The sequence below is a fragment of the Atractosteus spatula genome, chromosome 11 (genome assembly GCF_055471065.1).
Source record: "Atractosteus spatula isolate fAtrSpa1 chromosome 11, fAtrSpa1.hap1, whole genome shotgun sequence".
Lineage (NCBI taxonomy): Eukaryota > Metazoa > Chordata > Actinopteri > Semionotiformes > Lepisosteidae > Atractosteus > Atractosteus spatula.
In genome coordinates this window covers 36,027,939-36,044,641 of record NC_142716.1, presented here as the reverse complement: position 1 = coordinate 36,044,641, position 16,703 = coordinate 36,027,939, and the positions used below count along the sequence as shown (strand labels likewise).

At 39.1% G+C, this 16,703-nt stretch overlaps 1 protein-coding gene across 2 annotated transcripts in view; it reads right to left on the bottom strand.

Moving 5' to 3' along the window:
• abcc3 (ATP-binding cassette, sub-family C (CFTR/MRP), member 3) overlaps positions 1–16,703 on the bottom strand; it is a 94,473-nt gene that overhangs the window by 40,033 nt on the left and 37,737 nt on the right. For both annotated transcript variants that reach the window (XM_088928231.1, XM_088928232.1), the window contains exons 2-10: positions 13,719–13,895; positions 12,166–12,291; positions 8,620–8,757; positions 7,398–7,523; positions 6,959–7,020; positions 6,343–6,474; positions 4,134–4,352; positions 1,050–1,227; positions 27–188 (exon numbers count right to left, since the gene is read on the bottom strand). In XM_088928231.1, the coding sequence (XP_088784357.1) occupies positions 27–188; positions 1,050–1,227; positions 4,134–4,352; positions 6,343–6,474; positions 6,959–7,020; positions 7,398–7,523; positions 8,620–8,757; positions 12,166–12,291; positions 13,719–13,895 (1,320 nt within the window). The remainder of the gene's footprint in view (positions 1–26; positions 189–1,049; positions 1,228–4,133; positions 4,353–6,342; positions 6,475–6,958; positions 7,021–7,397; positions 7,524–8,619; positions 8,758–12,165; positions 12,292–13,718; positions 13,896–16,703) is intronic.

The window sequence follows — 16,703 nt, the reverse complement described above, 5'->3', positions numbered from 1 at the left end:
TGATAAGACCGGGGCTGTGGGCGTACCTGCCAGAGGAAGTACAGGGCCAGAATGATCTGCAGTGGGGCTGACCACAGCAGGTTCAGGAAGGTGGTGAGATCCATGAAGTGCTGGGCATCTACAGACATCAGGTTCACAATCTCCCCAACAGTAGATGAGCGCTTTGCTGCATTCGTAATCACCAGCGCCTGGAATAAGTTCAACATTACCATCATTTTCCTACCCGTTACAGCTTGTACTTCCCATATACATACACTTGATGTAAACTTCCACACAGAAATTGGTTATTACCAATATTTAGTTCAGCATAGTTTGCCATTTTCCATTTTATATCTATTTCTTCTCGCGCCAGGTGATAGACTGGCTCTGCCTTCCCCTTGACCTAGAATTAGTTAGAAAACAGATGGATGGCTGGACCTCTCACTTCTGGAATTGCCTATTATTTTTCAACTATTGGTTAGTGCCAACAACAAAACAGAGAAAACCAGGCCATGCAGAAAATCTCTTCAAAAATGCCATTCCTCCATGGCACAAGCTTCCAATACTGATTGGAGGAGCAGCACAGCCCTCAGTGACAGCACTGCAAGCCTGCAGAAAACTGGCAGGTCCAAGGAATCACTGTTGCTTCAAAAAGCTCAGAAGACCCAACCCAGATGATGTTCTCCTAATTGTGCACTGCTGCTTGGAAAGTCACATCTAAGGACAGGGTTGATCCAGTGTCATCAAAGCTACAGCCGAACATGGGTGAACTTTTTAAGAGCCCAGACACCGTTCATTTCTTAAATTTGGCTTGGATGTCCTGGGTGTTGGATTACAAACTCCACTAATCATTCAAACCACCTCTCAAGGAAGCCGGAAGGAAAAGATAAATGCTACTGCACACAGTACAATCCGGACTTTTATCACAGCGGGAAGCAGAGAACATGTACTGTATTATGAAAGTTAAAAAAATAACATGCAGAAAAGAGGGCCAGCAGAGACAGACTGCCGTTTGTGTGGCAGGATATTTGAATATTTGGGGATGGAGTGGACCCCGGAGAGTCCCTAACCTTCCTGTAAATGGCTCCGATGATGGCGGTGCGTAGCCTCATGCCAGTGACGAAGCAGTACTGGAAGTGCTGGTGCAGGATGATGGTCTGCAGCATGGCGCAGAAGAACATCAGGAAGGCCAGAGCATAGCCCCACCAGGAGGGCACTCCCTTCTTCTTGGTGAAGTAGATCAGCAGGCTGGCACACACCGAGAGGGAGAAAGAACAGCAGGCTGACAACCCGTCATGCCGATAACAAGACCGACGTCAGCAGCTCTGTTCAAAGCAGACTTAATCAGCTATCAAGCTGGAGCCTCTGGACAGAGCACTGCCCTCCTGTAGCCTCTCTGAAAGCTGTGACTACAGCCTGTACATTGTAAATACCCTTCATCTTCAGATTAAACACATTTTTTAAGCTGAATATTTGCCTGTTCTGTATTTTATATCCAAAACATTTGGCAAACTGAAACTTTGTTACTTAAAAACTGTTAAATGAGCAGAAATACAAAAAGGTCATGCCAGTTTAACTTTTTAAATACCATGTATCTGTTATTTCATTTAAGCACCTGTCAAAATAATCACTGTTCAAGGAATACAATTGCAGACTTGATGAATTATATAATCATTATATACAGTAAAAAAAAGTGTAAGCATGGGACAGTGAGGTGAGATTTGTTCATTTTTTATGTGTACTAATGAAATTTGTATTTAAAACCCAAAGATTAATATGAGGCACAAGTATAAAATTTCAGCTTCTGTTTCTGGGTATTAATTTGCATATGTTTAGCCATGTTAGAACAATGTCACTTGTTGTATTCAATCCCCCTATTTCAAGTGTGCAGTTGAATTTTGTCAAAATGGTGACAGTGGTTTCTAATTGCTCAGGTGTTCCATGTTGCATTTATCAAATACAGAGCTGTGAATCCACTGCCTTGGTGTCAGCCTTTGGAGTTTACTTTCTGGGTATGCAACTTGAGCTAAAAGGCATAAACCATCATGAAGACTAGAAATTTGTCTATGATGGAAAAGCATTGAATTGTGAATTGGAGAGCAAATAAAATTCCCACTAGAAATATCGCAGAGAGATTGGCCATCGCAAACTCAACAATATGGAATGTCTTGATAAAGAAAAAAAAACTACTGGAAGAGTAAGCAATCGGCAAAGTGCAAGGAAAACAACAGCAGCTGATGACAGAAAAATCATTAGAGCAGTGAAGAGCAATGTAAAATAACAATCTATAGAGAGGGGTGAAAGTTTCTCAATTCACTGTGCACTGCAAGATGCAAACTTCTAAAAACAGAAAGGCCAGATTAGAATTTGCAAAAAGTACAAAGAGAAGTACCTGAGCCATAGCAATCCTGGAAAAAAAGATTTATGGGCAGACAAGATGAAGATAAACGTTTATCAAAATGTTGGAAAGGAAAAACTGTGGAGAAAGAGTGGAACTGCAAATAATGTTAAGCACACCACCTCATCTGTGAGGCATGGTGAAGGTTGTGTCATGGCTTGGACATGTATGTCTGCTTCCTAAACTGGCTCACTGGTCCTTATTAATTATGTAACTCTAGATGGCAGCAGAATAAATTCTAAAGTGTACATGAACTCCTTGTCTGCCCATGTCCAAAAAGTGCCTTCAAACTCATGAGACAGCAGTTCACTCTGCAGCAAGACAACGACACACAGTAGACTGCACACTTGACCAAGGAGTTCATCAGGAAGAAGTGAAAACGTCTGAACAGGCCAAGTCAATCAACAGATTTGAATCCTATTAAATATGCACTTGTTGAATAGGAAACTGAAGTCAGAAAAACCAACAAACAAGAGACAACTAAAAGTGGGTACAGTTAAGTCTTGGCAAAGTATCTCAAAGGAACATATTTATAGTCTAGTGATGTCAAAGGATTGCAGGCTCGAAGCAGTCATTTTGTGTAAGAGGTACAGTATGTGACGAAATACTAACTTTGCTCTTGTTTAATGTACTTTAAGTTTCTTCCAGTACTTCTGCTCACCGGCAACAGGGGTACTGAACACAATAAGTGACACTGTTCTAACATGTATGCAAAATAATACCCAGAAACAAAAGCTGAAATTACATACTTTTACCTCCTATTAATCTTTTTTTCAAATTTCATTAGTATGTAACAAAAAACTATCCCAGTCCTAACAATTTTGATAGTACTACATCTAATACTGTATATAAATCATATATTTCACAGATAATATTATATGTTATAATATACTATAGATAATATTATAATATAATACTATACAATCATTTCCTTTCATTCATGATCCTAGATCCTTTAAGTCAGCCTTCTCTACTGATTGCATAGAGTCTCTTCATTTTTAAAATTATTTCATAGCCATAATGGTGAATTATAAGGTCTGGTTATGAAAAAAAATGTATCAGCTCCCATATGACATATTAAGTCTTTAGAAGAATGAGGAGTCATTTTCAGTTCTGTAGTAACAGGCTAAATGGATTCGGAGAATAGCATTATTACCGAATTACTGAAAGGACAATAATTTGAAATTCAAAGTAATTCAAATGATGAAATTTGTTATTCAGAATTATACCCAGCGTAAACAAAAAGGTTCAGTGTGCTGTTTACGAACTGGGAAATTTACATAATTGGTTTGCATTGCAAATTCAGAAGACAAAATAAGGTACAAGAGACATGAATTACAAACACACTTATGCATAATTAAAATATCCTAGATAGATACTATAATTAATTGAAGAATTATGTAGAAAAGATTCAGCTAGATAAACCACTGATGTATTTAGCCATATACAAAGCACATTCAATACCATACTACTCTGCTAAATTAGGACCCATTAAAAGTTTAAAGACCTTTTCTTCACCTTGTGCCTTTTAGTACATCAACAGCTCCTGCAGCAGACAGCTCTTAAAGCTGTAATTTAGTTGTTTTTTTTACCTCACATCATCAGAGAAACAACTACCTGCTGGAAATGCATTAGACAGACGCAATCCAAAATGAGAATATGATTGCACATTATCGGCATGTACTGTCATCAGTCACCAGTCAACAAGACAGCTGCTCTGCAGGAATAACGCCCGAGTCCCTGGATCAGTTCTTACTTCAGGAGCTGTGGGTTGACGAAGTTGATCAGGTCCTGGAGCAGTTTGAAGGCAGAGCCGATGAGGAAGTAGGGCCCAAAGGCCTTCAGCAACGCTTTGAGGAAGGAAGGTTGTATAGCCTCTTTCTTCCCCGAGAGCAGCACCTCGGCCTCCTCAGGGCCCCCATCCACGTGATTATTAGGGACATTGGGGGATTTGGAGTAAAGCACTTGGTTCTTCCTGTCACATAACACCAAGAAAAAACAAGGCACGTTCAGCTCAGAAGAGCAATATCTCTCCGGAGGAGAGCTTTGGGGACAGTGACTTGATTTAAACCCATGATAAATTATTATCCCAGTCATGGTCTGACTCAGTGAGTGATAAGATCTATGGCAATCTGTAGTATTGAAATAAAGAACGCTGGACGAAGTATATCCATTTTCTTAGAACAAAAATAGCAATATGATCTGAAGACCTTGGATGGTCTAAAAGCAATGTCGTCAGCTGGTCAACACTGAGAGTTGACTACGTGTCTTTCACAAGCTCCCCTGGGCTCAGCCTCATTTAGAGAGATTTAGCTTTCTAAATTAATAAAACCATTCCACAAAAGAACAACACATTTTGAGAATATGATACCTGAAATGAATGCAATACTAGTTTATAATTACAGACTTCTAATTCTTGCACAAAACTTCTACACAGCCGGTTAGTGTCAGTTAAGACATGTCCCAGGGGCTGCAGACTAGACCAAAGAACCCATAAATGGAGCTGCAGCTCAACCTGTACTCAGTCAAGAGCATCTGAGCTACGCAGGACTACCCCCTATTACTTACAGTAATTAATGCCACACACTCAGTCTGTGAAAATAACTGAGAAAGAGCTCTGTCACAACTTGTAATGAAGGGCATTACACAAAAAATAAAACTCAATCATATTCATATATCATAACCCCTGCGGTACAGAAATCATTGACATCATTTAATCTCTTTCCAAATCCAGCATTTATTTTATAAAAACACAGGAAAGCTTACTAACTGGACAAGGCTATTTTGCCCATCTAAATTAACTGGTTGCTAGTAGCTCAATGATCTAACGATCTGGGTTTGTTCTGATATTTGAAGAACAAGGGGGCCTAATTTAGTCCTGTAACCTGGCTCTCACACAGCTGTTGCTCCATTTATACATGATGGAATGTGTCAGAAAGACAGGTAAAAAAAACGGAACAATGCACCTATAGACTAGAAAGATGTTATTGTTTTATAGTGTGCAAGATAATGGCAAGAAATGTTATAAGATGAGGTAATTCAGTTCTGTATGTACTCTTGGAAGATCTGCCCTAAGGCTTACTGCACCCCTGAGTGTAACTATGTCAAGAGAATCACACTGCACACAGTTATTTCAAAGCTCAACAGCCCAGCTATCAGCTGCCCTTTTGTGGCATGAAGCCTTTCACTTCCGAAATAAGTTTTTCTTCACTCCCTCTTTTTTAATGCACTTGATAAACTACAACCTACACCAGAGGATAAATTGCAGACTGTATTTTCTCTTTTTACAGAAAAAGAAGCTGGTTTGATTTTCTTATTACTTCAAGGCCAGGGTCTAACAGTACCAGGTGAAGCTGGAAGATACTGAGTGAGTGAAGGGCTCCCTACTGTTTTTACGTGCAAGAACAGGATTCTGTTCACTGAGCTAATGTGTGGCCCCTGCAGAGGTCTAAACAACAGTAAAATCATAGTACAGTAAAACACAATGAACTGCTAGGACAGAGCTAAAGATATACAATGTGGGCTTCCATAACCAGACTGTGAGCATGAGGACACTATGGGGAAACTGAAAATACACTGCAGGCAACAATGACAGACATTCTCTCACAATATCAGATTAAAAATAGACCCTGCAGTGAAAACCTTGCCTTAGCTAAAGTAGAAATATGCAAAAACACAGCAGTCATTGCAAAATGTACTGTATTGTTCTTTTGTTAAAAAGATTTTGAACTTCGTCCATACTTGCTACAGTCTGTGTAGTGCTTCTGCAATTAACTGTATTTTGCTTAATGGGTTTTTATTATGGTTGAATCATTCTTTTTGATAAGGTGAGATGCAAATGCACTTTTCCTTAGAACTGTATCAGAAGTCTGCAGGAAGTAATAGGGTGTTGGCTGTCTGGAAGGTGATGAAGTTTAAAGCTTTTTTGAAAAGACTGTTATTTTAGTGCAAAATGCAAACTATACCTTTGAACTTTTGTCTTTTCTACTTCCCACTCCTTGAGAAATTTTGGCACGATGACTTCTGAGCTATCCTGTTTATTCAGGGACCACAGATCCTTGTTTTCCAGGGGGGTTTTGTAACCTTTGACAGCCATACTGAAAGTAAGAAGGTGAAAATCAGAAAAAAATGATGATGTATAAAGGAATAAAATGCTTGCAAAATGAAACTTTGTTATATCATTTACAAAATACTACCTCCAAATCTAATTGTATCTAGCTTTGCCTTTGTAGTCACAGCAGACTGACTGATTGATTCTCCAAAAGTCATAATAGCAATTGAATATAGATGATGTTTCTCCAGAACCTCTTTCTCTAAGGCTCTTCATTTTCAACTGACTTTAAATCTAATATTATTTTGTTTAGAAGCTGTATGACATACATAAGGATATGGCCTTGTCCCAGACTGCACAGGCCATAGCCATAACCGTGTCCTGGACTGCGCAGACCACAGCCACAACTGCATCCCAGACTGCGCAGACCACAGCCACAGCTGCATCCCAGACTGCGCAGACCACAGCCACAACCGTGTCCTGAACTGCGCAGACCACATAAGTCACACCGGGAATAGAGGAAGACTCACCTTGTGAACCACCAGAATGTTAAGGTCGACAGGAAACCAGCAGAAGTTTCTGGACAGGGGTTCTGATAAAAAGAGAATTCTTTTATAAGAGTGCAAACTATTTAGATCATTTTAATTTCCCTAAAGTAAGAAATGAAAAAGATAGATTCAGTGCTCTGAGAAGTAATCTATTCACAAAAGGAGGAAAGGCACACGCCTATATCTTCAATTTCTAGGATTATACAAAATGTCAAAAACAAGGTGGCTCAAGAATGTCATCTTTGGCATGTTAAATAGACAGGCAGATCAATGGACAGATGACAGGAAACTAAAGAGGCTATTTAATGGGTTGACTGATAACATATGAGGTGTTTTCTGGGGCACTTTATTTTCTCCAGAAACACACTGCTGACAGAAACCAGACAAGAAGCCTGGAGTGATCCCGGCCACACAAACTCACTGGGTCAGTGACCACACTGGAGAACAGGGGGGGCTTCTCGTTGAAGCAGGACAGGATCAGCTGCACCACAAGCAGTCCAAAATACACATAGAAGGTGGTAAACCTCAGCTGGTCAGTAATTCTGCCCTGTAAGAAAACACATGGCAAGGAAGTACTGCATTTGAGAACTAAGCCACACATATGTTCGCATGTTCAACTTAAAATATGACAATTTGTTGTGGTTCTTTGGAAGAAAAAAGCCCTCTGAAGAATTATGTCTACAAGGCACACATTCAAAGTTTTAGAAACAGTAGAGTCAGCTGAAAGGTTTGTATTACGATTGTCAGAGTTTCAGCAACCAAGCCTTAATCACTATACACAGCATGAGTTCCCCAACCATAGAATTTTTCTGGATGGCACTGCCACAATTTTTGTGTTTGCATTTTTTTTCTCTCTTTTGTACTATTAAAAGTTACACATCCAATTGCAAGACAAAGAGGGTAGTGGTATTATTTTGGATGACTAGCACAGGTGATGATGATGATGATGATGATAATGATGATCTTGGAAGCATCAGAAACAATGAGACTGTACAGTACATCCCATTGGATAGGGATGTACAGTCTCATTGTTTAGGAACACTACAGTATGTCCCATAAGAACATAGTGAAAGTACTGAAATTATTTAAACCTTGGTCATATGGCTAGCTAGAGAAAAGGTTTCTCAAATTTCAAAATAAATTCCTTATTTAGAAAACTGAACCCTTTGAATTTTTCCAGTAAAAAAATTTAATGCTCCAAAGCATGGATGCCAGGGGAAGGGCTGTCTTTTCAACTTGGAAAACCTAGTGATTGGAGGTCAAAATGTTGGAGTGGCGACGTCCACAAAGCCCATAATACAACAAGGAGGTTTCAGCGAGAGCATAAAAGTAGAAGAACAAACAAAATATAAAAACAAATTAGAAGTGAGCTTTGACTTTGAGTCTGGTGAATTAAATGAAAACATATTCCTTTATTTTATATATATTACCACAAATGAGAAGCAATGCCTGCACACATCATAGTCCTGTAAGCTTTTTTTATCCCACACAGTGAGCTTGAAAACTTCTAATTTAATAATCCGACTGCTGGCTAAGTTTTCGAAACAACAGCACTACTATTCTTTTCTCAACACACCCATGTCCTTGCTTGAACTCTGCTGAATCTAATCTCTTTAAGGAGATCCCCCTGCCCGCCTGCCCACCTGGGATGTGGCCTGTAAGATCTTGGAGCGGAAAGGCACGATGGCGCACAGCAGAGATATGAACCAGAAGATGAAGAGAACCCCTGAGGACTGCATCCCCTTCAGTCTCTCGTACTGGATGAGGAACGTGGCAAGGAGCTGGGAAGGGAACAAGAACACTCATTAGTCAAGCGCAAAGGTGTTCAAGACAACAGGCAGGACAGCACCATGTTTAAAAACTCACTGGGAACAAGAGGTCTTACACATGTACAGGCCTGCAGCAAACGGGGCCACACAAACAGCAGGGCTTTTTTTACAAGGGTTGTTTTAAAAATTGAGAGCTGACAACTGTTAATTTTTGTTTGACCCACCCAAATTGTGTGTTTTTCAGGTTAAGGCTCGCAACTACAAACCCTGCAACCGCACACAGGGGAGAAGAAGGAAGTTTGAGGCAGACCTCTCCCACCTGCCCACCTTTGAATACAGGCAGGGCCCTCATTGACAGCACGGCATGCTTGTTAGCTCCAGGGAGGTCAAAGAGGGTCACTGTGCTACAGACCGGCTCTGGCCAATCAGATCACCTACTGATACCCAGACGCGAAATTGTAACACAAGGACCATACAGATACAGCCTGTGGTTAGAGGACTCCCTTCAATAGTCTGGTGTTATGTTTTGTTTTATTTTTTACTCCCCTCCCATGCGGGAATACATTTTTGGAAGTGGGAGTATCCCTAAATTAAGTCTCTCTCTGGATTGGTTGAAGAGAGCGATCCGGTTTTAAATGCCAGTACGAGACGTCCTGAGGGTATGTTTGAAGAGAGGTGTAAGAAAAAGAAACAGTGAAAACATGAGATGTGTCAGATTTGTTTTCTTAGCTGTGGTGTAGGTTTGGGATTGTTGTGGCACCAGTATGTTTTTTTTTAGTTTTCCATTATAGCTTAGTTTAGTATAGAGTAGACAGCTTGCTGAAGACTTTTCTTTGGCTTTGCCACCCTTTTCTCGGGAGACAGGTTTAGCGGGTAATTGTGTTGTAGAATAGTGTAGTTAGTTGGGGTTTTTTGTTCACTTACCCCTGTGTTTTTTTTTACTTCCTAGCATTTTTCACCATCCTACATGTAGTTGTGTGTATTTCCGTCTGTTAAACCCTGGCTCATATATTAGTCCCCATTCTCCTCATAGACTGAGCCATACTGGGGATGTAACACTGGGAAACCCAAACAACCTCTTTTGAGAAACATGCCTGGCAATGGCAACTCAGTCCATTTTCATGTCAATATTATCATAATAAAAGATTAACATTTTCAAATTAACGCAAACCATAGCTGATAAATACATTGATGAATATTACTTAGCCATGACTCTTTCACAATGTGAGAAAGCAGAACTATATACTGAGACTTCCAGTTCTGGTTCACTTATATTAGGTTAAGAAAAGCAACCACAGACAGCTTGCTTTGCTGTTTGATATCCCATTTTCATGACAAAGATATGGAGATGGCTGATTCATATTCACATGCCCCACAATCCATAATGATTTCTCCTTCCTCTTAAAAACACCTCATCTCTACAGTATATGGCTTCTCCAAAGAATTCTTTCAACAGATAGATAAACATTGTTGAAATGTAGTTTAGCAAAAGCATATAAGCTCACGGATAAGTTACAATGTAGAATGTAGGAATATAATTCATTTAAAATATTTAAGCATGTATTGCATCCTGAAAAACAGTCAGCAGCTAAACTGCATCCATACAAAACAGCTTAAAAATGCAGTACCACCTTGAAATAGTGAATGCACTGTAATTAGAGCTGCAGGAACTGAGACAGCAGCATGAAATGCCAGATCTCGCAAAATGCATCCACTGATGGATATTTGCAAATGGTAAATGATACAGTATATAATTATTCACATTCCATAACAAATGTGGCACCAACGTCATCAGAGCACAAGCACTGAGCAACTGACAAGGTTGTCAAAGGAAGTAAAACAGAGCAGACTATCCTGACATCACATTGCTAAACAAGTCAAGGACATGATGAGACACCATCTCACCATCACGGACACTGAAGTTTGTTGGAAACTCTCTAGTATAGAAACACTGCAAATGAGTATGCAGTACGGACACTAACACGACAAAACTGTGAATAGACCAGATCCTAGCAAAGGCAGAAAAGAACCGTTACTGTTGGGACAAACACCATTGGCACAAACAGCACAAAGACCTTGGAAACAAACTAAGCAGCAGGACCATATCAGTGGTTTTCACCACCCAAAGGTGAAAAACTGGAGCTAATCTGTCAACACAACTCATGGCTAAAGACTCAATGTGCTGAAGAAAGCTTCATCTTTCTGAGGCACCAGAAACCTTTGTATAACAAAGGCTGTCTCAGCAGACATGATGGGTTACATCTGAACAAAACAGGCACCAGACAAGTAGGGACAAAGATCTGCAGAGAAATTCAGTAATGGGGCGATACATACGGATCACAGCAAAAAGGGAAAAATTAATTAAATGAATTCAGTATTTAGACCTACAGTAAATGCCAAGAGTATTCAAAACAAAATACAAGAATTAGAATGTACAGCAGTAGCAGTCAATTATGATATATTTGGTAACAAAGAAGCAGTGTCAAGAGAGAGTAATGGTGATGAATACAACTTTAATGGATACAGAATGTTCCAGAAAGACATAGCAGAAGGAAGAGGGAGATGTGTTGCAAGGTACATAAAAAGATCATTCAGGCACAAGAGGCTAACCTAGATGAACTCAGCTGAAACTACAGTATATGGGTTAGACTATAAAAAACATTCAAAATGTTTGGCATAATGCTAGTTTCATATAATGAAATCAAGAAAATTTACAATTAGATTTAAAAGGAAGAAGTGGTAATCATGGAATATTTTAATTTTCCTGACATAATTAAGGGAAAAAACAATAGGGATGCTACATCCAAAAATGGCAGACCTTTCTTTTTATTCCTTTCTTAATGGTTGAATAAATCAGTTAACAGAAATATGAGAGAAAAAATGTTTCTATACAGTTTAAAAATTAACAAAAAATAACAGTGAATTAAACACAACATATGTTTTAATAAAAGGGAACTTAGAACCACCAAGATAAAGAGATAAAATAATATTTCAATGGAGACTAAAATATTTATTTCCAAAATTACAACAGTTTTGCTGAACAGTAAAGGATGAAAAAATTCTGAGAGAAAAAAAGGAAACGGAAGGGGAAATGAGGCTCAGGAGAGAAGACAGCACTTTGTTCAATAATATTAGCAAAGAAGAGACAGATGTGTTACAATTAGTAGACGTACTTAAGCATAAACATCTCCAGGGGCTGATGGACTGAAAGTATATGGTTCGTCCTGAGAATTTCTGAGATTCAGGGAATGGACTACACTGCCAGGCTTGAAGAACTGAATCTTTTTAGTCTTCAAAAGAGAAGCGGATTCAAGTATTCAAAATCACACAGAACCCATGCGGTAAACAGGTAAAAGGCGAGAACACATAAAGTTCACTTTAGTACTGTCTGTATTATCTTCAGAATGGATGCACACTGACCATTGTAATGCCCACAAGCAGAGGAGAAACAAAGTAAACTGGAGGCTGGATGTGGCCCTGGCGGAGCTCATGAAAGGTGTAGAAAAGGTCTATCCAGCAGGTGATCCACAGCAGCACACCGAAAACCTGCAGTGACACAGCAAGACAAGCCAAATGAGGCCTAACCAGGGATCTGGGCTTCAGAACAGTGAGCCACGTTCTTCACATTCACAGAAAAATAAGGGATTTCTCAGGTCCATCCTTTTTATTTAAATAAATAAACCAGGATTTTCTGATTGGAAAAAACTCTTGGAAATATGCATTCTTTGCCCTGAAGAATGGAGAAACAAATCAACACCACTAAATGACCACAATGGGTCTGCTGACGTATGGCTGCTTCTCAGGCCCACATAAATCTTCCACACTGTTTTGTCATAGCAGAAAAAAAGCACTGGGAAACTGAAAAGGTTAGAGGACTTCTAAAGGCCAGGGCTAGAGGCAGGAGCTGTAGAATGGCTAATACCTGCCTCCATGTCCTCAATCTGTTTTCTGGTTTTGAAGGTCCCTGAACATGTTAATTCATTAATCTCGAATACAAGCCCATATTGTTTATTTTATAGGCCACCATACAGAAATTCACGCAAGATGCTTTACAACCCAAAGAAATTACACTCTCAAATTTGCTTAAACACTAATTTTGCTCAGCTTATTCAAACTATTCTAAAAGTATAAGAATGCATTTGCGTATACTGTAGCACTGTAGTGTAGCACTATTAGACTATAAATTTGCATAGCCTGTTTCCTCCTTGTTGTTTTGAGATTTTTGCCTTTAGCAGTCAGATATTACTAATCTGCAAGGGAGGAATGTGTCATATGTGACAATCCAGTTTCAAGACTATTCAATGCTAATTTTAAGTGATTCTATTCCAGCTGTTAAACAATTAAAATACCTTGAAATGCACAAAAACTCTGCTAATGACATACTGGAAAGCGAAGAAAATAAGAAAATCCTCACAATATTCTAGCTTCAATCAAAGACACAATGAGGAAACGGATGTGCCTGTAGCAGTTAAGCACACATAATAGCATGTGGGTTCTTGGCCTTAAACAGGGTATCAAACTTAACTTTTGCGTGTGGAAGTAAATGCATTGACCATGGAGCATATTAAATTATCAGAAAAACAGACACAGACAGTAAACACTAAAACACAAATACAGTAAATCTACAGCTAAATGCTATAGACATGTATATTCAAGTCCTACACTGTAAACCTGTAAAGTTAGTTTAGAAAAAGAGGTTGTATTGTAGTCTTTGTTTCACAATTGAAAGCCTAACATTGAACATCTGCTCAAAGTATAAAGTATCATGACCAAAAAATGTGTTTACTCAGATTCAGAACAGATCAAAGATTAAGCATACTTCCCCGTTCCAAATTACTCCTGGGGGCGGACTTCCGGTTAACAGGAGCAAAGGCCACAGCTATTCTTGTAATAGGGGCCTATGGATGTTACACTCCAAAAGGTGTTGTATCAAAATGCTACTAAACTATCTTACAGAATCTTTTTCATCTTACAGTTCTGGCTCTGTTCAGCACAGACATCATGATGTATCCTTTGTTGTTTCGCTTCAGATAGAGCACGTAGGCAGGTAAGGCTAGCCACAGGTAGATGCAGGGGACCCATGACAGCACGGACTTCTGAAAGCAATCTGGGAGGTCGGGACTGTCTGTGTGCAAAGTCAAGCTAGAATCCTGCAGGGAGAGAACAAAACAATCTCTCAGCTCCAATTCTCAGCAGAACATGGCATTCACGCTTCTTTAAAGACAAACCTGTGCAAAGTCCCTTGGAAACCTTTCTTATTTAAATTCTAGTTACTAATAATACCACATACCACAGTAGTAATTACCTCCTTTACCAGACAACAAAAACTGTTAATTGTCAAAACTAAGCTGTATTAGCAAAGCATAGAGAAATTCAACCCCTATCAAATTACTTTACAAACAAAAGACTCCCTATAACACAGGGATTCAAAAGGAAGGGAAACATAGCAATGAGTAGTCTGTCATTAGCTCAGGTACAGAATGGGGACATTCATTGGTTCATATATTTTTGGTCCCAATCCAATATCACTCAGCTTTGTAAAGAAAGAACACCAACATTCAGGAGCTCCAGACAAAGCCTGTAGAGTTGGTGAGTGAGATCTGTGAGACACTGATTTAGCACCAAGCTGCACACCTGAGGGAACCGCAGTATGGTGTTGAGGATATGGATACCAGACCCCACCACTAGGTGGAGTGAGCCAAGAAGAGTTTATTGCCATATGTACAGTACATGTACTGTACACTGCAAATCTTATTTGCGATGATCTCTCGGGATATACACAGTACAACAGACAACACCACACAATATAGACAGTACATTACATACATTCATAATAACAACAGGAACAATAAATATGTTGAAGTGAGAAAAGAAAACATGGTACACCATGCAAAAAGTGCAAAGTGCAGATGTGTATTGAGGCATTGCAGTTAGCTGTTGAGGAAGTGTACTGCAGTAGGGTAGAAAGAAAGATGCTGCAGGGGAGGAGGGAGTGTTGTGAAGAGATGAACGCTGGGAAAGATTAATTATTTCAATTTCTGCGTAGGTGGCATGGTCCAGGAGTCTGTCCTCTTCCCTAGGGTTTCAAGTAAACACTACCTTCTATTACTTAAGAAAGTCTGGTAGCCCCATAATTGAATTGACATTGAAGGTTATTTACTAGAATATCAAAATGTTAATGTAATATATCTGATTGACCATCTCTGTCTCCAATAAATGATCTGACACACAGGACTGCAGGGTGGAAAAACAAGGTCTACTGATGCTCCCACAGAGAGGTGGGCTGTAATGTCATGAAATAAATACTGACCTCCAGCTTTGAAACAAAGTAAAGAATTAACATTAAAATTCTCTACTCCAGGGGAAATGTTGTAAATGGCACTGACAAAGGCCAGCTGTCCTTCCATATAGTGAATCCAAGCTTAAGTTATTTTAATGTGAATTCTGTCTGACTGGGCACACTTGTCTAACAGACATTAAGGTGACAACAGGTGCCAACATAGACAGAAGTGCTGTCTTCACGAACATTGTCAGATTGTTATGGCCTTTATTTTTGCTTCTCCTTTTATATAGCCCTCTGTCCTTGCCTGCTTACAGGGATATTGTTCCCACATGTGTGAAGCCCTGTGACCTGCCTAAGATTCAGCAGTGTTTCCTACTGAGGTGCTGTGCATATGGTTGACTGCACAGTCTGTAACAGGATATCATGGGTCTGGTTCACATTCAATGCAGCACTTGTGACAGAGATTTTAGTCTGCTCTCTATATTTCTACACCTTTCTTCTGTTGCTGGAATTGGTTTTATTTGGCATCACAGAGTCGTAGATGTATTAACTTGCAAAATAACAATAATAAAAGAAGCAAACCTGAAAAACCTAAAACCTTTAACCTTAGTGCTTACACTCTATACATAAGAGAAGGCTTAAGTGCTTGCGTCAGTTTATACAATGTTACCATACAGCACTTATTTAATAAATGGCTTCTGCTGATGCTACTCTTGTCTCTGAATTAATGTTCGATTCTCACGCAGACTCTGGTGGTTTTGAAGTTGCTCCGTCACAACATTCAATGCAAAACTAACCTAACCTTCATCAGATTACAGGTTTAACATGAGAAAATCTTGGACTGGGTAACAAAAAGCTCTGGCTCAATTAAGAAGGTTTACTTTTTTAATTTACAATAATTCACAAACATTTTATTTACAAAAGACAGGCTGTTCCATGGCTGTCTAGTTTTTCCCGAGACAATGGAAACACCTTGTTTTAACATCGTATCCGTGTTGATTGACAATTTTAATGCAAATGCCTGAAGTGAAGTTTCTAGTCAACAGCTGCATGGTTTCAAATGTTCCTGCTAAAAAATATGTTAACCACAAGCGTTGTTAAACACTCCATGTCACTGTTAAAGAGATATTTTTACTGATTTAGATCCTATAGTGCAAGAAGGCTTGTTTTAATGGAACTGGACACATTGAATAAGGCTATTCTACTGAAAAAAAACTACTGTACCTGACAGTACTTTAAATCATGAGTCAGACAACATTAACTAGTGGATCTTATCTAGTGATTTACTGCACAGTAGTGTAAAACAGCAGCTCAGAGAAAATTATGTCTGCAGCACATTATGTCTGCATTTCCTACGTCTTTTTACAGTCATGATAAAAAAGGAATTAAATCCAGTACCACAACATCTCTATAAATATTCACAGCACCATGAATATTTAAAACATTTCTCAACAACAGAAAGTATATTGATCATTTCATTATAAATAAAGAACCATAATAAAAGGTTAAATAAACAGATAATATGAATTTGATCCATCCAGTATCAAAACCGACTGTGCTGCAGCATAACAGAACAATGCACGATTGCTCTCACCCTGGATGAGACACCAGACCAGAGAAGAGACAAGGAAAAATGGACAATTTAAAGTAACCAATCAGACTGAGCCTGTCCTCC